This window comes from Pyrgilauda ruficollis, unplaced genomic scaffold, assembly GCF_017590135.1.
Source record: "Pyrgilauda ruficollis isolate IOZ18807 unplaced genomic scaffold, ASM1759013v1 scaffold2, whole genome shotgun sequence".
Lineage (NCBI taxonomy): Eukaryota > Metazoa > Chordata > Aves > Passeriformes > Passeridae > Pyrgilauda > Pyrgilauda ruficollis.
This window is the reverse complement of record NW_024519206.1, coordinates 9,443,399-9,468,560: the sequence shown is the minus strand read 5'-3', so window position 1 is coordinate 9,468,560 and position 25,162 is coordinate 9,443,399. Positions and strand designations below refer to the sequence as shown.

Below are 25,162 nucleotides of genomic sequence, written 5' to 3'. Positions count from 1 at the left end.
GGATTGAAACTAGGACTATCACAAGGTTTAGGAGCTGCCAGATCTTTCACCAGTTTTCTTGGTGAAAATTAATTTTCTACTTGTAAAAGTTCTTGGAAAAAAGCAAGAATGGTTGGAGTTGTGGATTTTTGTTTAGGATTTGGGTTTTTGTTTTGTTTTGGTTTGGGGTTTTTGGTTTGGTTTTTTGTTTGTTTGTTTGGGTTTTTGTTGTTTTGTTTGTTTTTTATTTATTGGAAGAGGAGAAGGAGACAGGGGCAGACCAAGGGAGAAGCTGGACATAACATACTGTATAAATGCTGTGATTCAATCTAAGAGTTACTGATCTACAGCCTTTCACTTCCGCTGGAAAGGCAATAATTTCAACTCTGGTGAAAAATGGTAAAGCTTGCTGAGACAGAAAAATTGAAATAAAAGTCTGGGCACATATTTTGAACTGATGGAGTATAATCAACTGCATTTCTGAATCATTGTCTTCGAGATTTTCTGCAGGGGTGTTTGAGAGACTCTCTTTGGGAATTTAATAAGTTTGCTTTCAGTCCCACTTTCTAAGCAATTTGTGACTTTATCTCTCTCTTCAGCCATAGCTTTTATTTCAGGATGCCAGACAGATTTTTTAGGACAAATGAAAATTTCTCTGCAACTAAACTGACTATTTTTTGTATGTAAAAGGATAAAATTTATGATAATTTATGGGTTGGTTTGTTTGTTTTTTTTTTTTTTTTTTTTTCCCTTTTACATGTGACTGGAGTGGAGAGTCTTTTCTATTATAGAGCTTGAGACACTGACTCCTCAATTTCTGTCCTATGCTCATTCCCTCAAAATCTCTAACACAGTGTCATAGCCAGTGCACCTATGTAGAGATAGGGAAGGGAATAAGAAAGAAGGAAGCAACAACTTTATGCCTTCTTTCTCTTTGCACCACTGTCATATTAAATGCAGAGAAGAAATAATAAGTTATTATTAACACTGAGCTTTCTTCATGGGCAGTGGTATGGAAAAATGTTCTAGAGCTATGTGGGACAGATTTCTTGCACCATTAGGCACCCATCGGTGTATAGTGCCAGGTCAGACTATTCCTGAGCAATTACAACTCTCTCAGCTGCTTCATCAAATTTTGCCCTCAGTGATGTTGTCTCAAAAGGAAGAGCAGGAACCAGTAGGAAGGTAGGGTGCCTGTCTGCTGATGGACAGGGATGTCAGGAAAAGCAAGTTGGAGCTCTCCTCTTGTTTTTGGGGGGAATAGAGACAATGTGAGATAAAAGTCAGCACAGGAATGCCTGGGCTAACGTGATAACCAATTTGTTGTACAAACATTTCACTGATTAATTTTGGATATCAGCCAACTGTCTGGTGAGAACCTCGGGAATAGCTTCTGTGTCTGAGTTGTTCAGGGAGAATACACAGCCTTAAGATGCTTCCAGTGGGTAATACTATCAATTGCAATATAATAGTGTGGCTTCCCTGGGTAGGAAAACTGGCTTTCCACTCAGGTACTGCATCTAGGCTAATGGCATGCATCACCGGAAGGAGAACTACTGCTGAAAACACAGTTGGATACTGTGGTGCAGTGAAGAGAATGAAGGTGTTTAAAGAGTATAGGGATGGGAGGAAAAAGAGACCTGGAACAATTATCTCTTACACTTCTTGCTTTCACTTCTCTAAAGAGAAATTTGTTGAAGGCTGAGCGTAACTGCTGCATAAAAGTGGATGAGATTGAACATGTTATTCTGCTTATTTTACCAAACATTAACAATCAAAAGTATAGATGCCCTCCTCTAAGCAGGTAGGAATAGACAGTTCAATGAACGAGCCTGTGAAGCAGCTAGATTTAAAAACTAAATTTAGACACATAAGGGCATGCAATTTATTGGAAACTTGTTGCCTCAAATCTTTCTGAACTTGATTCAGAAGAAGGTCCCCAGTGACAATGAACACTGTATTTAATTTTTTTTTTCTTTAAATAGAATCACTGTCATTTTGGTTCTAAAACTACCAGCAGTACTGGAAGTAGCAGTTCCTCATTTTCTTATTTAGGACTTCTTCCTTTTCCCCCTGAAATGTGCAGTCTTCTATAATTAGAGAGGGACCATTAAAAGGGACCTGATATTGCATGGCAGTTTATCTTTGCCTTACTTCATTTTTGTTGCTGGAACTTTACCATTTTAGAGTCAATCTAGCAGTCATATTATTTCAGTGAAAGTATTCAGTTAAAATAATATTAAAGAGCAGTAGTTGAGAGTACAGTTCAGAGGTTCAAATATCCTTCATTAGTAGAAAAACTATCCATTTAAACATGTATCCTATTTTATAGAAATAATTGGGCCTTTTCTTGTCAAAAGCGTGTGTGATTGTTATGTAAAGGGAGAGTCTGCAGTATAATGAGAGCTGCTGTTTTTGGCTTTTAGAGAACAAAATGCATTTTTATGAACTCCCCTCCCTTCTTCCCTTCAAAATTACGTTGTCAAAAATAACTTTAAAATATTGGCAGGTGTAACTTAATGGACAGCTCAGACTATTATTAACAACACAGGCACAAATGTTTTAAATGCAATGATGTCTCACTTCTGGAGAAAAGATCCAACCAAACTTGGGGAACTGTAATTGTCATAAAAAGCAGCAAAGGAAAAGTTCATTTTCTGCAATTTATCTTGGAAGTTGTCTCTGTGATTAAGACTCCCTCTTTGATGCTCTTTTTGCCATGTTCCTGTGATGTCAAGGATTATTAAACAAGTTCTTCAGTCAAAACAGATCAATACACAAAAAAAGGTAACAGTCTTTCTTTGTGAATATTACTGTAATCTATCAAACATACTATTAGTCTTGGTACATGTTCCCTGTGTCTGTTATGTGGTCAGTCAAGTAGAGCAAAATGTAGTTTGTGGATGCATTGAAGAGTGATTATGCTTGCAGTTATTAACTCTCTGAACTAACCTCTAATTATAACCAGAGGAATCCTTGTCAAATGGACTTACTTTCTTCTACTATATTTAATATAATTATTTTTCCCAAACAGGTAGTTGCCTGTTTTATTAATTTTTTCCATGTTGAGCTGATCACGTCACACATTTTACATTGTTTCTGCTATCTCAGTATTTATCTTCCTTTATATTTCCCAAGAGAAATGGAACAACTGATTGACATGTATCCCCCCTCTTCACCATGCCATTCTTGTCCTACACAACTGGGGTAGCCTTTTTGCTAGTTTATACATTTTGAAAGCTTGCCTGAGATAGTTTAAACATCACAAAGGAAATTCTTCATGTGTCTTAATGTGTTAATTCATTTTTTGGTTGGTATGTGCGTTGTGGCTTTTTGGCCCCACTCCAAGTTAACCAACATCAAACCAAAGTGATTCCATGTGAAAAGGTCCACCTAACAGTACAGACTTTCTGACATGTTTTTCCTTTGTGTTGAGGCTCATGGAAAGAAGCTTTTCTAGTACCTCATCAAAAGCACAGCACATTGTAGTGTCCCCCTGTATCCTTCTCTGGGCACTCACCTCAATTTGCTGAAATTAGGACACCAAGAGCCTAAAGGCACCTTTTATCTGCCTGGATATCAGGTTCAATTTCCTGCAAGGCTCTTAGTGCGTATTTTGCTCATGCATCTTTAATCTACACCTGTCCAAAATAAAGTGTCACTATCCAAGCAGCACACTGACAGGCAATTTAGTTCCACAGTTAGATGTTCAAGACTGGATCATGACAGTGTCATCCACGTCACTCTGTCATATCATTCCTAGACTGAAATAGCAGAAAAACCATCCTACATATTTGCAACATATCCAGATGATGAGTTTGGGTGCTCAAAATCTGCTGCTAATATTAATTACAATAATAATTTCAAGGGCTTTAAGAGCTATGAGCAACTAAAACACTGGTCTTCCTCCCTGGGTGGTTTCCTTGATGCATTCTGCTTTACCCTGATGCTGTGAAGAGAGCACAGCTTTTGCAGGATTTTTTTATCACATCACTGGGCCAGATGAGACATTTAAATGTTGAAAGTCAAGAGGGATTTCTTCCCTGCCTGTGCTCAGCCCTTAAATTTGAAAATAATTATTTCTATGAAACATATAACTCAGAAGTGCCTGATTGCCAATTGCTACGGAAGAACTGAAGAACTGCTTCACTACTTGACCTGGGTTTGATTGTCTGGAAAGTGGATCCTATGCTTGTTTTCTGGCTGGATAGTGGATGTGCTATTTTCTATACATAACTGGAAAATCTGGAAGAGTGTTTCCAGAATCAAGTCTTTGGGACAGAGGAAGGATTTTTTTTTTTTCCTTTTTGGTCATGCCCCAGTGACTCTGAGGCATGCAAAGGATTTCAGCTTGTGCTTCCACTACTTCTGTCCCCCACCACTGCTTCCTGCCCTCAGAGACCTTAGCTCGTATCTGTCCTGCTCAAAGCTGACTCGTGGCATTAACAGACTCAGACTTGAGCCTTTCCCAGGGAAGGACATAATAAATACTATGCAGGGTTGGGAGCACTCTCTAAGCCAAGCCAGTGGGCAGATGTCTTCCCTTGACACTGACAGGCAAGCTGCTCAGTTAAAGACCCAGCGCGATTCCTGCAAGCAGCCTGGATGTGAGAAAAAGTCTAGCTTAGTGGAAAGAGAAGAAGAAATCAGGGTAATGAAATATAGAGTACTTTGGTGGTATCATGTACTTAAAATCCTGTGATCACAGCTATAGTTCACAGGGATATAAATAGCTAACAGATTTTGAGAATCCTGGTAGCTCCCACTTCTCTTGGTTGATTAAAAACTTTGATAGCTGAGGTTTCTGTGTCATCCTAGCAAACATTAAAAGTACTTAAGGAAAAGCAGCAGGGCTCTGGTTCACAGGCAGAATTTGGTAGATACAGGCTTTGCCTTGCTCTGCAATGTTTAATGCATTAATTATGGTGACAGTGAAACGCTTGTGGCTCCTAGAAATGGAAATTTTATTTTGTAATGAAATTTCTAAAGTAAAGGTGCTCTTTACAGAGTACTTTCAATATCCACTTTGACGGAGCAGCTGTAGGCTTCAGTCAGTATTACAATATTACAATACTTGTAGTATTGTAATATTGTACTACTGTGCTTCCAAAGCATGTACAAGTATACACACTAAGTGAGAATTCAGTGTGATTTTTAATGATTGTTTTTATAGGTGTAAGGACATCGATAGAAGAATTAGGCTAATAAACTTGCAATGTTTTCTCCTTTCATAAAAAAGAAAAAATAATGCAATTTCGTAGTGCAAAGTTTTTTCCTTTAAGTAATTTGTTAGTGAGATTGTTATTTTCCATTTCCTGTTCTTGAAGAAGTTATTAATTAAAGTAAGTAGAAGGCAACAAGTTTCTTTTTTCCTGAGGCCTAAGAGAAACAGTGGCGTATTTGAGAGTGGTAACTAAAATCTAAAAGATAACATCAAAACTTAACTACACATTTCTGAGGCTTTTGGAAAGTAATATTCCCAAATGTGAAGTTTATAACTGAAAATAAACACTCTGCCATTTATAACAAGCAGTTTTAGAAGTGTAGATATGTGGAAGGAAGGATACTTGCCTTGTGGAGGGAGTATGTAGAGTATAGCTATTTTTGTTTGCATAGTGTTCCCCAAACAGGCTGAAAAGCAGTCAGTTCTGGGTTGTGCAGACCTGAGCAGAGACTATAAAAACCCATCTGCAAAATAGTGGAAATGTACTGAGAGAATGACCCACTTCAATTCCCATTTTTGTTTTGCTGACAGTACCAGCTCTACCCTTTAGCTCCAGCTCAGGTGAAGCATTATAAGAGTGATTGTGTCAGTTCCCAGCAGCCATGCAGACCAATGTTGGGTCTGCAGAAAGTCTAAGCCCTGAGTTCAGGCTCTGCTGTTGGCCTGCTGTTGGCCTGTTCAGCTCTGTGAATGGCTCTGCTGTTCCCAAAGGGTGATAAATTTTCAGAACATTGAAATAGTAGGTACCAAACTTGGCAACTGTTTAACAACAGAGCAAACTAGTAGATACATCTATTGAAAATTCCTTTCTATAATTACAGCCAAAATGGCAAGGTATTGGGTCATACTAAATCATTAATATTTCTGATGAGTATTAGCATGTTAGGGGTTGAATACTTTCAATGCTGAACATTAAAAGCCAATTTTATCCCTGTTAGAAGTGAGATACAGATGCATTTCCTTGACTGCCTCACATGCAGCAGGATAAAATATGTCCAAGGCTTCCTCACATCAGCTGAGTGTTCCATTTGCTATGCTGTACTGCCCCTGCCTACAGCACAGCTCTGTTATCAAAGATTAGTAACTTGGTCCAAGAGCCTCTCATCTAACTCTGAGCTGCATAACGCTGTTCTAGGCCTCAAGAGGCAAGGGACAATTACAATATAGCTTATTACTGTAGCTAATGTTAGCTTAAAAATATATTAGTCTGCTGAGAATGGGCAGTGATTTACTTTTGTTGGTGATGTGCAGTCCTTCTGACACACTCCCTCTTCTGTGTATTGCTGTCTTTTTAGAATTCCTTTTCTTCTCTCTATATAATAGAATTTAAATAATTCAGTATACTCAATATTTTGTTAGATGAGGAAGATTTTATTTAACATTATGATGCATTTACATTTCTCCTTTTTCAGAAAGAAAGTTGAAAGTCTAACAACCCAACCTACATAAGCAGAAAGTAATTTTCCCCCATGTAACCCAAAAATGAGCCTGAGGAATGAGACACATCACCAACACCTGTGTCTATTTCTTGCTGTGACACTGCTAATGCATAAACTTCATCCTCGACACAAAAGCCATGAATCCTTTTTAATAAGGGTAGCATTGTCTGTTTGTGGAACATGTAGAAGTTCTTGGAGAGACATGGCCACGGGAGAGGTCTGTTCTTAAAAAAACCCTACTTTTGTAGAAGGATTAAGGTAGAATGGAATATAAATTGCTAGTGTTTTTGTCTGGGATGTTGATACTTAAAAAACAGAATGGAATGTGTTCTTTCTTATTTTTGAAGGCAAAGGCAGTGTGTTTGCCTTTGGGCTTTTCTTATTTTTTTTCATTACCACTATTTTAGACACAGCATGATATGGATTTTTTGGTAGGCAGACTGGGAAAAAAAATAAAAAGGTGCTGCCCTTGAATTTTGAAAAACCTGGAAGAAATTTCTGGAGGCATTTTATGCAGCAAAAAAGCCGTCTGCAGCAAATCTGTCTCCTGACTTGAAACTGAGATTTCTACCCTAGAATTTCTTCTTCCTCTAGGGCATCTAGTGCATTTTTCTACCTATGTAACAGTGCTGCCAGCAATGCTCTGGGTCCTGAGTCCCATGCTCTTATGGGTCAAGCGAGCCCCAGCAGAAGGCACCTGGCTAAGTGTTGCTTGCCCTCATGCAAAAAGTGCCACATCTCTCAGCAGTCGCTCAGGTTCACTCACTGGTCACCTCCACAGCTGATCTCTTTCCAACCTCTTCACTTCTTCACTCCCTCCTGACTTCCCACTGTGAATTGACGAGCCATCAGTCAAATAATTCCTCGCACCATTAAGCACTTGTCAGTTTACATCTTTCTTATTCAGTTGCTACAGCAAATGAAGAACTTGGTGTCTGGTTCTTCCTATACACAGTTCCCTCTTTTTGCAGCGAAAGCTTTTTATACCTTTCCCTTTCAATGTTGATCAGTATGCCTGTTTATCCCATATGCATTCACCTCACTTCTCTTATGAATGATTGTTCTTCAGAATTTGTTCAGATAAGTTCCTAGTTAATAGGTTTGTGCTACCAAAAGTTTTGGGATGATATTTCATCACTGAATGTATCCATGGAAAAGGGTTTTTTAGAAAAGCATTTGCTTTTCTAATTTTCTTTGTCATAGAAAGAAACTGGGGCTTTAGCCATTCCCAGCACTCAGGCTGGAACAGAGAAGAGGTAGGACCTGACCCTGTTGTCAGCTGATGTAACCCTGTGCAGGAGGCACATTGCCCAGTACCCAGGGGTGTGTGCACAGCTTGTCCCCAGCATTTCCCACATCCCTTGACATGCTGGCTGAATGGGGTCATCTTTTGCCCAGGAATGTTTATATATCCCCCCTTCTCTCATCCTCTGCTTGGCTGGCCTGAAGACGTGCCTCAGTCGCAAGGGATCCCTCATCATTCTGTCATACCAAGAAATGCTTTCATGGGGGTGGAGGATTATTTTTGAAAGTGGTTTTCCTTTTCAGTATCAGCCTTTTCTATTTCTATGCCAGGCTAGTGATGAACATTTTGAGGAATTCCCAGAGGGAACTTTAAGGAAATGGTATATTCTATTTGCAGAAGTCCTTATTTTGTTTAAAAAACTTCCACATGCAGTCTTGTTGTCATGTCTGTTTCAATATAATCCCCCTGGGTAAAAAGATTGTTCTTCTTTCTCTCTTACTCTCTTCTTCTCCCTTCTCCATGAGTTTCCTATTTTAGCCCCTGTTAATTTGCACTCTTATGCCCTTTTGTCATCCTTATTTACTGCCTCCCACTTTATGCAGCTACTGAAATAATTGTAGGTGTTTTAACTATTTAAAGAACTATTCTTAAATTCACCTGTGAATTATCAGTAAATTGTCAGAGATTAGTGCTGGCAACAATTACACTGGTACTGTAAAATGAAGACTTACTTTTTGTACATTTTTTGATATTTTAGACCATGGATACCTTATGCTGGCATGATTAAACTTCCACAGTATGTTCATAGAAGCCAGAAATAATTATCTTGCATACTTATACAATGTGTTCAGCTTTTCAGCATTTTGAGATGCAGCAGCAAAGCAAAATTTATTTCCTTTGGAGGAGTCTGTATATGTTATCAAATATGCACACTCATCAGAGACAGAAGAAAGAGTGATATCTTTGTACAGATGTAGAATGCCAGATCTTGGAATTAATGGTGCTGGGACTAAGGAGGCATTTTAGTTTCCAGTTTTGTTCTGGTGAGGTAGTAGTAGCAGAAGCCAGAATGTACTGGTTTTGGAGGCTAGCTTTACCTACTAGCTAAAATCAGGACTCCAAAGGCCAAGTAAAAGAGGTTTCTGGTAACAAAGGAACCTGAAGTCTATAGAGCCCTCAGAGGTGCTGGGTGACTGTTGAGCTTTGCCTGACCTCAGCCGTGCACGCTGCTTGTGTACAAAACAGCACCTGAACAGACTGCCATTAGCTGAAGGTACCTCTTGTGGTAAGAGCAAAAAGTACCAATTTATATTTGCAGGGAAAAAAAGGAGATATCTGAAACCATGGCATTGGGCAATGAAAACAAACAGCTGCCTTCAGCTTTCTGCAGTAATGCTTGGATATAAAGTATGCTTCTTTTTCCCATAACTCACCTACTGGAATTGGAACTGAAAATTCCTTTTTCTTACAGCCACAGCAAGATGAGGCCCAATCCTTTTTTTTTTTTTTTTTTTCTTCCCTCAATTTTAAATGTGATAAAAAGAGATCTACTTAGACTGCAATGTTTGCTGCAGTAGTAAGAGGCTGCATTATTTCAGGCTCCCAAACAAAGTTATTGTATGCCATGTATGGATCCAAAAAAGTTCTGGATTTTTTTCCTTCTCTCTTCCTCCCCCTTCCTTATTTCTTTGTTTGTCCCATTTTTTCCACAGGTATCTTAATGTATCTGTTGACCGTCAGCATTTATGTCTCACTACATATAGGATGTGTGAGAGGATTCTGGGAAAGGCACTAGATGATGTCTTGCTCTTTAGCACTAACTTGAAGAGCTTTTCTGCACAAAAGATCTCATATTTTATTTCCTCCAGCTTCTGTTTCTGGGATACAGTAATTTCAGCATGTAGGATACTAAATGCTTGCTTGAAACTTCTGTAACTCCTCTTTCTTTAGGAGACACAACAATTCCTGCTTTCTTCAGCATTAGGCAGTGTACTTTGAGAGGCTCATCCTTCTGTTGCCTGCCTCAAAGGGACTGCACGAAAATGAAACAGAACGTCTTGTAGCCAGAACAAGGAAGAAGAGAGACCTGAGTATCCTCTCTTAGGCTGTTGCTATGACGGTGTGGTCGCTAAGGGAGGAAACTTTAAGTCATTCTTGAACTGACTAGAAGGAAATCTGACCTGATCTTCTTTCAGAGAGGAATAGAAGAAAAATAATAAAGCAGAAAGGGTTGAAAATACTTTCTATTAATTGGCATGGAAATTAACAGATATAGATCTTCCCCCTTAATGATTCTACTCAAACTCACCTGAAAACAGGAGGTAGGATGTCTATTTTATTTTTAAAATAATATTTTATTGAAGACCTGAGTGGAAGTTATTGTGTAATTGGCTCAGTTCCAATTGCAAGACACTTAAATTTGTGAGTTATTAGACCCCACTATGGGCTGGGGTATCACATTGTATTGCAGCTGTAGCATCTGCTGGGTTTGATGCACATACAATCATAAGACTCAGGATTGTGATGCTCTTGGGCAGAGCTCATAAATTTACTCATAATCCAACCTTCACTTTTTTTTCATGTCATGCTACAGGAACATGCTCAACTATTCTTCAACAGTTTCCCCTTTTTCAAATTGCATACTTGCTGATGTTTTATATGCTTAACTGTCTTCTAGGAGGAAAATTCTTCCAGCAGTGGAACAGATTCCATAAGCAGTGGAGAGATTCCACGAAGCCGGTCAGAGGGGACTTTGATTGATGTGGATGACCGGACACCTTCAGACAGCTACAGTATGGCTCTTCTGCTATTTTCTGTGCTAAGGCTCTCCAGCTAAAGTCTTTATTTCTGCAAAACTCTGGGTCAGGCAGGTTGTGAGGAAGAGCTGAAATCCTTAATGTTCCATTAGCAAATGCTACTGAGTACGTTTACTGGGGGTCAAGGTGGGGAAGAGAGGAGGAAGTTCTTAGCCAAACTAGATTAATTTAGGGTTTTAAGAGCATGAAGGCAGGTCAATTTTGAAGTTAGCTCAATTTAAAAACTGGAGTCTTGGCAAAGTTGATTTAATCTCCTTGCTATTTTAACCCCAAAGCTGAGAAAATTTTGCCCTCCAAAAGGCCTTCTTTTAGCTTCTTGTCCAGTAGCAGATATAACGCAAGCCTGGCACTTGCTGTGTAAGTTGTAGAGCAGGAATTATTTCTTTGCTGACATGCTGCACCCCAGTAATTGTGCTGTTGTGCTTTCTCATGCTCTTGGCATGAGAAAGCGTCTGTCCTAGTGACTCAGGCTCTGACAGAGTCTTCTGCTTATATTTTTCCTGTAGAAACATGCCCTTTAGCATGGTGAAAAACCTCAAACGAAACCCTTGTTTATTTTGGGCTTAATTAATCTATAATTTTAATAGGCAATGCTGATCTGACTGTAATAACATCACAGCACAAGGAAAGATTTTGGCCTATGGGCCAAATCTTTTCGGTGGTGCTTGAACAGCATGTCCCCCTCTGGTGACCCTGGTTAAAACAAAGTGCTCGAGGAAGAGGAGGCTTCTCCTGGGCTCAATCCCCCTCACAGCTCACCTGGAAGGCTTTTGTCAAGACAATGGTAGAGCTTTGTTGATAGGCAGCTGGCAAATAGGTAAACTCCACCTTAGTTCTTCCAAGCTGAGAATTTTCTGGAACCGTAGAAAGACATCACAGTTTTGGCTTTTTATTGCAATTTGAAAAAGGAAACAAAAAGCGAAGTACTAACATTTAAATTTTTTTTTCTTTTTGTAGCTGTATGCACTGTCATGCTTGCCTTTGAGCAGTATAGATTAACCTTGGAAATGGAAAGTACTATGGAAGGTGTAATAATGTAAGCTATAGATATGGTGAAAAAAAATAGAAATAATGCCTTTTCCCTCTAAAATTTAAACTCTTTGCAAGAATATATAAAGAAGGGATGGTATAGCCTCTACATATAGAAAAAAATGGCAAAATGAAGTAATAGAAACCCTTAGCATAAAAAGTTGCAGGTATTCCATTGCAAAAAGGGTGAGTCACAATCAACTGTAAACCAGCTTCTCTGAACAGTTCTTAATATAAAATGTAAGGATATCTCCTCTTCAGAAAAAAAATAAGTATTACTGCTAATAATGAGTATTTTTACTAAAACATATTATTATTTCCATATGTTTTTATTAAAACATCTATAAGTATCACTATGCATCACTTATGGATTTGTTTATTTAAATGCAATCTTAGAAAATTAGTAGTGACACAAACATTTCTCTCCAAACTTCAAGCTGGACAAAGTCTCATAAATTATATCAATGACTGTTTTCTTATGGAAAGCTAGTATAAAAAATTCCACACACAAAGAGATAAATTGTAAGAGTGCTGTTATCGATTAAATGCACATGCACAAACATGAAAAGGAATCTTGAATAGTGCATTTATTTGTACAATCTGCAGTGTTTGAAAAATGAAACTGTAGTTGCTTAATCTTTGCAAAGAGACAGACACAAAGGAAAGAAGCCCAGCATTTTGTAAGAGGCCAAAGATTAATGAATATAATGGTTTGAACCTTATGGAACTTTATCATTATCTATCAACACAAGTTGATAATGATCAGCACCTCAAAGAAGATGCTTTATATCCTTCAACACCAATTTGTTTTTCAGCACTAATTTGTTAGCAGTCTTTCTATTAAGTAAGAGTCTTAATTAAATCAACATTGATACTGTTTAAAAACGAGAAGAAGAAATACAGAAATTATCTGTGTGTATTTGAGTAAGAAAATTTAATCACCTCTTAGTTTAATAAACTATCAATTGGACATGAATGGGACATCTCAAGTCTCTGTGCTTCAGGAAATGCTTCTTTTTTTCTTTTAAACAGATGCCAATGAAAGTAAACTGGATTTGGATATTGACTGGCCTGGTGTATTCAAACATGCCCAATCTGTTTCCAAGACTAATCCTTTCTGGAATGAATTGTCAGGATCCAACCCTTTTGTACATGACATAGCTGCTTCCAATAGAAATGAAAATAATAAGCGTCTTTCCATCTTAAAGGAAAAATCTTATTTGTTCTCTAAGATTTCAAGCAATAGGGACTCATTGGATTCATCAGGTGATGAGCTAGATATTGACTGTCTCCTGAGAAAGACTTCAGCAAGAAGATCTGGACGATCCAAGAGTGTCTCTGATTTCCTGGATATAGTTGATAACCAAAGATTTAATCCTCACAAGACAGCCCCTCAAAAAACTACAGCCTCCGATTTGACATGGCTTCAGAATGACCGTGAAGCCTACAAGATGGCTTGGCTGAGCCACCGACAGCTCACCCGGTCCTGCCTGGATTTAGAAGCCATGAGCCACAGCCCTGGGTGGGCACAAACACAAGCTACAGACATTCATGTAGTTTGTAAACTGAGTCATGAAGGGGGCTCAGTACAGCTACCTGACTCAGACATCAACATTCATGTCCCTGTGGGTCATGTATTACCAGGAGAATTCCAAGAAGTTGGTTTAAAGGCTATCCTTAACCCTCCATTGTCATGCAACAATGAGCTGTCCAGCACAGTAAGTCCTCTGATAGAACTTACACTGAGCAACCTCAACACAAGCGAAGCCATTTTCCTAGAAGTAAAAGTTGCAGCTAAAGTGAAGAGTGATCCACTCAGCCAAGTTATGAGTGATATTGTGTGTTTTTTTAGTCTCAACAAAGAAGGACCTTTTAAGAAGCTAGAGAATTGCTATATTTATCAAGACACCATACAAGTGAAGCTAACGGACCTAAGTCATGTGATGTATGCAGTGATTGCCGTACAAGCAAGCAAAATCCAGCCTCCAGCAACTAATGTGTGGGACTATGTCCATAGAACAGTCTCAGTTGGAATTTATGGTCCCAAATATATTCATCCATCTTTTACAGCAGTTTTTACAGTCTTTAGTCATAACTACATTCCAGGAAAACTCACGATTTGCGATATAAAAAAAGGGGGGAAAAGTATGCCTCCTGTGGTGTTTCAGCTGTGGGGAAAGCATACATTTCTGCTTGAAAAACCACAAGACCTAAACATTTCTTTGATATCCTGTGATCCAGACTTTCAAGTAAAAATGGAAGATCAAAGCAAAAATATTAAAAAGGAGGAGTTGAAAACTGGTGAAATGGTCCGCCAACAATTCCTGTTTTCCATGCTTGGATGCAGGGAGATGCATTTCTTTGTTTTCCTTGTTCAGATTAAAATCTTGAAAAGTAGCCAAGTAACACAGTTCCATGTTACAACTCCTGATCCAGCTCCAAAATTAAGTGGAATTATTAATAGACCAAATCGCCTACAAAGCCGCAAAGAAATCAAGTCTGCACCATGGCTGTTGATACCAGCAATAAAATATCCAAAGTTTCAAGACAAAACTTTGAGTGTCAATACTTATGGTGTGGCTTTGAAAACTGTGTTACGTCAGAATAAGATTGACTATTTGCTGGAATATTTTAAAGGAGACACAATAGCACTGCTTGGTGAAGACAAAGTTAAAGCCATTGGACAAACTAAAATCAAAGAGTGGTATGTGGGAGTTCTCAGAAGAAAGATTGGTCTTGTACATTGCAAAAACATTAAAGTTATTTCTAAAGAACAAGCTATGGACACTGCTGATAGTGAGCTAACAACCAGGAATCTTGTTGAACAAATTGCATTGCCATTCAAAAAACTGACTTACATCTACTCAGTAGTTCTGTCGACAGTATCAGAGAGTGTTTATGACTGGAGAGCTTTAGCTGAGGTGTTGGGATACTCACATATGTCTTTGGATGACTTTAATGAGGCACATATTGATAAGGAATCAGAAAGAGTTGCACATGTTGTGAAAAAGATGAAGCAAGACTGCCATGCTAACAAAAAAAAAAGACTATTTCTTTATGAACTCATTGTTGTAAGTATTGCATGAGCTAACTGGCTTGTTGGGAATGTATTGACAAGAAACTACTCATTAGTAATGTAGGAACAAGAAAACATGGTTTTGTATCCTTGCAGGATCTCTATAAACCTGAATATATTACTAAAAGTTATAGACACCAATAGGTGAAAAATACATCCAAACTCTCATGAAGAATAATACTTTGATCAATTAATTCTGAACAGTCTTCTGTTAATGCTGCATGAACTGTCTTCATTTAGTAGGTTGACTAAGATGACTTTTCTGGTTTTTAAATAACCATGATTGAAATTGTTTTGTCATTTGTCTTGGTAAATTGCTTTCCTGAGAAATTCACATTCCTGTTGTGAAGTATTAAGTAACATTACTATACTGTGGGAATTCCACCATACATTCATAGACATAGACAGATATAATCTATATCTATATATATATGCTTTTATTTATATGTCTATATCTGTATATATATACATAGATATTTGTCTATGGTAAGTTGTGGCTAGCTTAGCTTTCTATGATTAAAAGGGACATGTCGATTCAAATGTTGAGGGCAAGATTTTCTATCCACTCCTTACAACTTCATAGTCAATGCTGTAGTGGCCTAAGAAGGACATTATGAGTATTTCAGTGTGTATTTTCATGGATCTCATTTGTAAGCCATTGGACAACTTCCATGTGACTAAATACTGCCAAATGTGAATCAAGAGTTTATTCTAATTACTTCCACGTAATAAGTGGCACTGTTAACCATCCTAATTTACTTACTGATCGTGTGAAATTAATTTGAAATTAATGGTCACTTAATACTCTCCTTGGCTCTGACAGAAAAGTTGACCAGCCTATTAAGGGACAGAAGATAATTAAATTTCTGATATGAAAATAAAATATTACAAAAATGGATGTTTAAAAACTCACATTGTAGCTATTCATCTAAAGCCTTTTGACTATCCTGAACTGTAAACCTCAGCTGAGTTTACTTCTCAAAACTAGTCCATCCCCTTTGAAGTGTTGACAGCAATTTCAGCAGGATTCAGAAAGTTTTGGCAGCAGTAGCCACTTACAATTCTTAAGAGCACATCAAACTTTGTGGTATAAAACTGAGCCAGTATGACGTACAGCAAAGTCTGTCATGTCTCTTTACAAAAAGGAGAGGGGATCCTAAAAATTGTGAGAATTGTCCAAACTTTAAACTGAATAGAGTGAAACATGGTTCATTACAAAACAGGCAAAAAGTGGGGCATAATTAAATTAAGCTTACAAAATCATAGAACAGCTTGGGTTGGAAAGGACCTTAAAGATCATCTCATTCCAACCACCCTGTCATGGGCAGGACACCTTTCACTAGACCAGGTTGCTCAATGTTCTGTTTTGTGAGATTTATGGATTTTTGTTAACATGTGCCAATACAGGTCCTTGTCTTTGTAGAGCTAGATATAAGTCTAGATGTCATCCATGTAATTTTTGGGTAGAATTTCCAGTTACTTCTTTTAAGAAATCTCAATTTTTTGTGTTTTATAGGGTTCGTGCTTATCAGAGCAAACACAAATTGAACAACTTTGTCTCCATTTTAGGGGAATTTTGTACAATACTCACTATTCTGTCTACCAGAGTTCTATTGTTTGCTGTGAGGATTTTACTGGTTAACACTTTAAAATTAAATCACACGTATGTCTGATTTCTGCAGTAAAAATCAGTATAAAAAAACAAGGAAAATTTCTGTATTTTGCTCTTGATCTTTCCCTGAAAACCTCAACAGTTTCAGTGGAATATTTTGGTGTTAATTGAGGAGAAGGAAAAAACCCAACCTTTATTTTTCCCACTAGCTCTTCTCCAAAGAAATAAAGAAAAATGCAACATATCTACATTTCAACGTTATACTCCTTCAACGATTTTAATTTGAGCGTCTTTAAATGCTCTTTTGGCAAGGAGGAGGGAAAGGTTTAATGTTTGCATTTCTCCTTAATGGTCAAAAAAATTATTAGCTCTGTGGGAGGAGTAAATCAAAAGATGCTGGCCAATGTGTAATTTTCCGAATAAAGCCCTAGATTAAGGACCACACTTTAGTATAATAGTGCTCTAACTTAATTTTGAAGTTTCATGTCATACTTCTAAGAAGCTAAGTTTTTTTTGTCCCAAATATTTTTGTTGGAGAAGTATGATTTCTTTCAGGATCTGTAAGCTTGGCAGGACCCACTTGACACTGGAATGCTGAAGCGCTGAATGCCAGCTTGATTTTTTTTTCTAAAGCTCATGGGCATTTTTCCTCTGAAAGTGTTGGCAACACCATTTTGTAGGAAAAAATCCCACATATTTGTAAGAACACAAAAGTAAAAAAAGTCTTCCTATTTACGTAGAGATGCAGAAAAGTGCTATAAAATTAAATTTAAATGTTCTGTTTGTAATTACTGGTGAAGGATCACTAATGCAAATCACTGTTGCAGGCACTTTTGAAAATAGATTGCCAGGGATTAGTGGCACGTCTTACCCAGGACACCATCATCCTGACTTCAGCTGTCAAGCTTGGCAAAAGCTGGCGGGAGCTTGCGGAGAAACTAGCCCGCCTCACAAAGCAGCAAATAGAGGCTTATGAAGTGCCCCACCACGGGAGAAATGGAGCAGTAGCTCTGGAGGTAAGGGGCTGGTGTGACAGTGCATGCACATTTCTTCCTCTGCACAAACACATCCAGGGACCTTCCCCCTTCCTGGTTTTACAGGCTTCTTTCCTTTTGCACTGTACAGTGAAGGTCTCAGTTCCTGTCTTGAGCTTCAGGGCTAGGTTCAATCCTTTTTTGTTGTCCTGTCCACTTGTTAACCTCACTCTCACCTCTGCTGTTGTTTCAGACACAGTGAGGAGGACCAGCCGGTCCTTGCAGGAGCCACTTCTAATCACACTCTGTACAGCTTTTGCTATTTCCACATAAAAGAAGCTGACTTCTATCATTAATACTTTTCTGTGCCAGCGTAACATTTTTTGTCATTTAGCTTAAGTAGCATGAGAAGAGGTTGGAAGCCCTGACAGCAATTTTACTTCTGATATATGAATGTGGCAAATCTATGCTTTAAGTTTATAGTTTGTCATGTAGACCATGATTTTTTTTTTCCTTTGTAAAGCATTTTTCTTGTACAGAAGTTTGAGCTTTGTATAAAAGTCAATTTCTCCTCTCAGATATATTTTAGTGCATACAGATCTAAGGAGCAATTTAGGTGCCTAATTAAATCTCTAGTGCCATTTGAGGTGACCAGAGATATTCACAGCATCTATGCAATGTCAAATATGGCACAAGACTTGGGGTGGACACTCGTCCACATTTCTGAGCTGAGGGTCAGCCTCTGCTCCTGGCATACTTTTCCCTGGGCAACCAAGTTGCTTCCTGCCCTTCTCTCCTCTAACACCAAAGCATGCAGTAGCTCCATTCTTTCCCACAGACTTATGTGCCAATGACTTCTAGGTTCCAGACTGGTTTTTACTCTGAAAATCCCCTTTTTATGAGCATTGATGAATGATCTTTCTGACTTGACAACTTACATTCAGGCTTGACTCTCCCTCTGCCTATACCATCATCTCCTGATTACTGCAGGTAACGTGTGTGATCCAGACTGCATTCCCTCTTCCTCAACTCTTAGTGCCAAAGGAATTGCTATTTCCATTCACAGGTTCACAACAACTCAAGATAATTTTTTCTTCATTTTTCTATTTCCTGTAGCTGATTCTACTTATTCCCTGCCAAACCTTTCCTTTCCACTCCTTTCCACTGTCTGAATCCAGTGCATCTGTCATCGTGTTTTCATTTGCTTGGTGATAACTATCAAGATATTTCTGCTCTAATCAGGAACTACTACCTCTTATTCCTTTTGAATGCTCTGCCCTCCTTCCCTCCCCAATCAACATTTGATCAAAATTCTATGTGTTTGCTCATGTGCTTCAGCACTTTTCAACAAAATTTTCCCCATAATTGTTTGCAATCACTGCCTCCTTCTCAGATCCAGTTTTTCTTTTTGAGCTACTTTGTGTATTTTTTTTTCATTTCTGGGTACTTTAGTCTGGATCTATCTTCCTCCATTTTTTTCTCATAACATTATCAGCCTTTCCAATCCCACATCTACTCTCTTGGTTTTTTTTCTTTTTTACTGTTAGGCAGTGGCTTGTCTGATTTCCTGCACTTTTGTTCTAGTTACTAAGCTTTATGTGTTTGGCTAACAAACCCCCAGCTTTCTACAGAAGGAATTATTGACATGAACAATATACAACTCTGCTGGTCTCCATGTTATTTGGGAATGTTTCCCTTTGCTGATAGACAGTAGAAATAAAACAATCTTATAACTGTTTTCCCAGAATCATGCCTATTTATTTTTATATTAAGAAAATTTTTAAATAAACACTTACTTTGCTTTGAATGGGTTTTGATTTTCCATGAAGTCTATCTCACATCCCATACACTCTACTCATTTGTTTTCAGGAGTTTTTTGTATTCTTTTTATGGCAAACCACCCAGAAAATTCTCTGCCTTTCAGTGACAACATCTGCTGACAAAACATAGTGCATTCAAACTCATTATAATTAAATTTTTTTTTTTTTTGGAGAACATTCAACAAGCAATCAAAGATCAGAATTTTGCTGTATTTCTGTGTCTTTTCTCAAAGATTATATTGGGCCTGTGGAGGATTTATTGGTTTTGGGAGAGCTTTTTAATTGTGCTTTTCCATATGGGTGCGAATTCAGAGCACAAGGTTTCTAGCACCAGTGTCTTGTGCGATCACTCAGTACCCATAATGTTCTCTGGAATCTAACTTAAATTTCAGTATTTTCTAGTGGATATCAGTGCTTTCTTCTGACCTCCAACTTTTCTATTGATAATAGTTTTTGGCCTTAAAACCTGAAACCCAGCAAAGCTGGAGGAGGTTAATAAGTTTTGCCTAGTTATTGAGGATTATATGAAAATATTAACTAGTGCATTCCCCACCAAGGATTGTCCCATCATCAGGAGGACTGATTGCTTAAAAAATGTTTCTGCTTTTAAATTTCATATTTTTCTTGGTGGGAGAAATCTTGCAGATGATCACAGAGGCAACTTGAGGCACTTAAAATTGGTGCATAGTTTATGAAGCATTTTCATCAGTAAATTCCATATCATTTTGCGGTGGATATAGGTGTTGTTATTGCACACTCAGCAGAGAGACAGGGAAAGAAGGAAAACTCATGCACACAGCTGAGATGAGAGTTGACCACGATGCTGCAGTGATTGAATATTTTGCATGAGATTCTGCTTTGATACAATTCAGGAATTTTGAATGCAATTCAGTTCACCCATTGCATTAGAGTACGTGGATGTGGAGAAGCCTTAGAACCACACTGCTGTGTTTGCAGTACTAGTTTAATGTGATGAGTGTGTAGATTATTGCTGACTTAATTATGAACCAGTGGCGACCAGTTTGTAAAGCTTTTGACCTCTACATTCTCCTTTTTCTTCTTTTCTTTTGTCTTAGATTAAAAAAAAAAAAAAAAAACACAAAAAAACCAAAACAAAAAACAACAGTTGTGCATGATTAGAGGAAACTAAGGTTTGTATTTAAGGACATTTCAGCCAACTGCCTTATTACAAAGTCAGACGGACCTTCAGCATAAGTCAAAGCATAACATCTTTTCCTATTTATTGTTTTTGCACATTCTAGTGAAGACAGAAGACTGTACCCTCATTCTCTAAATATCCTGATTTAACAGGAATGTAAGAAAATGATGAAAGAGACCAGGAAAGAGCATAGCCAGTAATAGAATTTCAGGAGATGCCAGCTTCTCTTGTTGGCTGCTTTGGCTATCAAGCTAAAAATAAGAATACAGAAACTTTCTGGTCCCAGCATAAATGCAACAGTAGTGAACTGCTTTAGTTCATTAAAATATGTTATAATATATAATATTTACAGTAGTACACTAAAAACTATTTTCAACTTAGCCTCTCTACAAAACCCCAAAAGAATTCATCAATCTCCTTCTTCCCACCAACCACCAATGTACTTTTCTCTTCTCCTTCTGTAACCTTATGGTTATGACTTAAGAAAGATTTGCTTAAAGGAAAAATTAGGAAAAATTAGGCACCATTCATTTGGGAAAATGATGATACCTTTCTCTCCTGTAGACCGAAAATGAGAAAATTCATTGAAAGCACAAGCACTTTTTTATTACTTAAACTCAAGGTAGAAACTAGACTAATCAGACTTTGAGACAGTAAGTTTAGACTAGACTAGACTAATGAGACTATGGGGCTGTAAGTCTAATGTTTTTGGGTTTTTCTGCCGTTTGCATATGGCAGCAGAATTTGAGGGAAAAGTTTACAGAAACAAATGACAGAATCTGTCTTGGGTAAGCTGCTTTTCTCCAAAAATATGGAAGAAAGTTCAGAACTATGACCAAAGAAATTCTCCTCCTACTCAGTTCCTCCAGGGATCAAGTAAATAAAGCTTAAATTAAGGAAGTAAAGCTTTCTGTTGTGCACTGTTTGTAAATTAATAAGATAATATTGAGGAAATAACCAATTTCCTTCAGAATTATCCTTCAGAACCATAAAAACTGTTTGTTTTTTTTTGATAAAAGAGGAAAAGATGCTAAAAAACCCTCAACTTCCAGATAATTTTTGTGTGTGTGTATACATATATATATGTATGTGAATGTGCAGTCCATATGCATATGTATGTTCCTGTTGAAACAGTGAATGACAGAACCTTTTAGGAGAGTCATGGGTTTCTTTGTGGATTTGTGCATCATCCCTGCAACTGTTAACTCAATTGTTGTTTGCAAAACCTTTATTGCCAATAAGGAGAGGGAAACCAGAATTTTGATTGCCCAAGTAACATTTGGAAAAGCAATAGCTGGAAAAATAATTATTTTATTTGTTAACTGAGCAAATTCACTCAGCACTTTGAAAGATAAAAGTCCAGCTTAGTATCTGAATCATGCTGCTATAACTTAATTAATGTCATTAGACCAATGACAAACTACACCTGCTAAGGATCTGCTCCATTTGTTTGGCATAAAGCAAATAAATTGTAGTTTGAAAAACAAAAAAGCGCTGGTAACCTATCTTTTAATTTCCTTTCTTTCTGGCAGGAAAATTTTTAAATTTTATGTCTTGATTAAAAAAATTATAAAAGCTTTTGACTTGCCTGTTTTAGAGTGTTTCGGTGCTTTCCCCCTGCTTTTTAAAAACAGATTTTACAGATAAATCATGTTAGAATCACATGATCATTGAGGTTGCAAAAGACCCTTAAGATCAGCTAGTCAGATTATCCAGTTAACTCAGCACTGCCAAATCCATCACTAAACTATCTCCCTAAGTACCTACATGTGATTTAAATGTCTCCAGGGATGGTGACTCAACCACTTCCATGGGCAGCTTCTTCCAATGCCTGACCTACCTTTCCGTGAATAATTTTTTTCCTAATATCCAATCTAAATTAATTAAGGGGACTTCATTCTGCTCCCCATCCTTGTTTTCCAGCTCAGTAGAATGGATATGCAGAGAGCAGCTGGTCTGGGTATTTAAACCTGAGGCAAGGAAGGTATTAGGAACCTCAACCTTTCCCTCATCCTTTCCCACAGGGTTGCCTCCTGTATGTAATAGAAGTTGGAGATTCTCCTTAGCCTGAGGATGCTGACATCTTTTTAGAAGCATCTTTTATTGTCTTTTATGGCAGCAGCCAGATTAAATTTCTGCTGCTGTTGTCAAAAAACATTTCTGAAAGGCAAAACGCATGCTTAAAATTTCCAGGCTGAGTAGAGGGACAGTAGGATGTTGATTAATGGGGCAGTAACCATCAAAAGCACAACCAAATAGGGAAACTGTTGCTGGGTTGTCTTGGCTTGAAAAGACAGCTGTCCTCTAAGGAAGGCAGGAGCCTTCCTTGAAATGGAAAATATAAATCCCCTCTTTGAAATTAAGAGGCTCTCAGGCAAAGATATGGGAATAGGAATAACAGTTCTTTATGAGGAAAGTTTAAAATACCAATCTAATAGCACAAAAAAGAAAACAAACCACCGACACAGTCAGAATATGACCTGACACCTCGTGGGTCAGGATGTTGGTAGCAGTCCTGATTACATGGTGGCTGCAGCCCTCCTGCAGTGATGGGTGTGGAATTTTTTTCCTAATATCCAATCTAAATTAATTAAGGGGACTTCATTCTGCTCCCCATCCTTGTTTTCCAGCTCAGTAGAATGGATATGCAGAGAGCAGCTGGTCTGGGTATTTAAACCTGAGGCAAGGAAGGTATTAGGAACCTCAACCTTTCCCTCATCCTTTCCCACAGGGTTGCCTCCTGTATGTAATAGAAGTTGGAGATTCTCCTTAGCCTGAGGATGCTGACATCTTTTTAGAAGCATCTTTTATTGTCTTTTATGGCAGCAGCCAGATTAAATTTCTGCTGCTGTTGTCAAAAAACATTTCTGAAAGGCAAAACGCATGCTTAAAATTTCCAGGCTGAGTAGAGGGACAGTAGGATGTTGATTAATGGGGCAGTAACCATCAAAAGCACAACCAAATAGGGAAACTGTTGCTGGGTTGTCTTGGCTTGAAAAGACAGCTGTCCTCTAAGGAAGGCAGGAGCCTTCCTTGAAATGGAAAATATAAATCCCCTCTTTGAAATTAAGAGGCTCTCAGGCAAAGATATGGGAATAGGAATAACAGTTCTTTATGAGGAAAGTTTAAAATACCAATCTAATAGCACAAAAAAGAAAACAAACCACCGACACAGTCAGAATATGACCTGATACCTTGTGGGTCAGGATATTGGTAGCAGTCCTGATTAAATGGTGGCTGCAGTCCTCCTGCAGTGATGGGTGTGGCTCTGTTGAAGCAGTGATCTTCTAGAAGGGTGTAGCTTTTCTCTGAAGGTCCAGTGGTGGTGTAGATGGGCCTGGTCTTTCTCTGAGAATCCAGTGGAGAAGAAAGCTGCTCTTCTTGGAATCCAGTGGAAAAAGGCTGACGGTAATGTTCCAAATCTCTGATTATAAACAGTTGGGAATGCTTGGCTCCTCCCTCTGGGCAGAGCTTCTCACAGTGGGATGATGTAGTTTTATCAGTCATGGAGTGAAACTCAATGGCCCATTAACAGAAGATATCTCCCTGGAGGGAGGATTGGTTGTGGAAGAGATAAAGAAAACCACCCAATTAACAGAAGAAAGCTGCCATACCTCTAACAGATGGCAAATAGAATACACACCCCCAACCTAAAACATGGATGTGTGCATTGCAAAAGATGAAAAGTATTTTCCTTCCACTCTTGTTCTTTGACTTATAGTTCCAGACAAGGAATATATTTTGACATAGTGATACTCATCTGAATGAAGAATTTATCTATTATTTACCTCTCTGAGAATTTGAGAGTTTCATAGAAATAATGTAAATAAGATTACTGGAGTTTTTATATCAACAGGCCTCTTTTTATAAACCATTTCAGCATGCCCAGTGGTTAAACACTTACTTTCGCTTTTCTATGAATTTTCAACTATTTAGCTATTTTTTTTTTCTCAATAATTAAATTTCTGCCACCAATATATTTTTTCCTTTATTTTCAGATGATGTGGAAACCTGCATATGACTTTCTCTACACTTGGGCTGCCCATTATGGAGATGGTTACAGAGACGTCTTACAAGACCTGCAATCAGCCTTGGATAAAATGAAAAACCCAGTAACAAAACAGTGGCGAGAGTTAACTGGAGCTCTAATTCTTGTGAATTGCATGGAGGTGTTAAGAGCAAGTGCCTTCTCCAAAATGGAGGAAGAGTAAAGGACAAAATATGTTTTTGGAAAATCTGTTAGGAAACTACACCTCTGTGTAGAGTTTATTTGTGTATTTATGTTTCAGAGACACTTGTATAGCATGACAGAATGAAGTTTGTTTTAACTGAGCTGATGTTGGGTCCAGCCCTATGGTTCTCAACTACGGATTGCCAGAGCATGCTAGTGCTTCTGAGTAAATAAGAAAAGAATGGGGAATTAAACTAATGAGGTCAACAAAAATGACTTGTATTCTATTAAAAGGAGCTATTTCTGATTGCACTGACTTCTAGGCAGAGATCAGTTTTAAAAACAGAACTATTCATGGGTAAGTTCAGCATGTGGAGCCTAGGTTTACATTGTTTTCAGTGAAGTATGAAAATCTGAATATTTAATACATTTAATATTTGGTGCTCAAACCCCTCAACCCCTCAGTGGGTGCAGGCTAGTCTACAGAAAAATTTTTAAGATTCTTTCATCCTCATCTGTGACAGAACTAATCTAATTGTCTCACCACACAGGAATTCAACAGTTCCCGGAAAAACAGGTGTGTGCTGCACACACTCAAAAAATAGGTGTGTGCTGCA

At 38.0% G+C, this 25,162-nt stretch overlaps 1 protein-coding gene across 1 annotated transcript; it reads left to right on the top strand.

Annotated features, from left to right (window-relative positions):
• The first annotated feature begins 4,513 nt into the window (after positions 1-4,513).
• On the top strand, positions 4,514-24,690 carry MACC1 (MET transcriptional regulator MACC1). The gene is made up of 5 exons (XM_041466208.1): positions 4,514-4,630; positions 10,566-10,680; positions 12,766-14,804; positions 17,249-17,437; positions 24,373-24,690. Exons 1-5 carry the CDS (start codon positions 4,514-4,516, stop codon positions 24,583-24,585), a joined length of 2,673 nt encoding a protein of 890 aa, XP_041322142.1. The 3' UTR covers positions 24,586-24,690.
• Positions 24,691-25,162: the final 472 nt, after the last annotated feature.

What these genes read in the sequence shown, in the direction of transcription:
- MACC1 (XM_041466208.1), top strand. Translation starts at nt 4,514, where the DNA reads ATGTCTTCCCTTGACACTGACAGGCAAGCTGCTCAGTTAAAGACCCAG. An exon ending in AAAGAGAAGAAGAAATCAGG is followed by an intron (nt 4,631 to 10,565) that starts GTAATGAAATAT and finishes ACTGTCTTCTAG; the next exon opens with GAGGAAAATTCTTCCAGCAG. An exon ending in ATGGAGCAGTAGCTCTGGAG is followed by an intron (nt 17,438 to 24,372) that starts GTAAGGGGCTGG and finishes CTTTATTTTCAG; the next exon opens with ATGATGTGGAAACCTGCATA.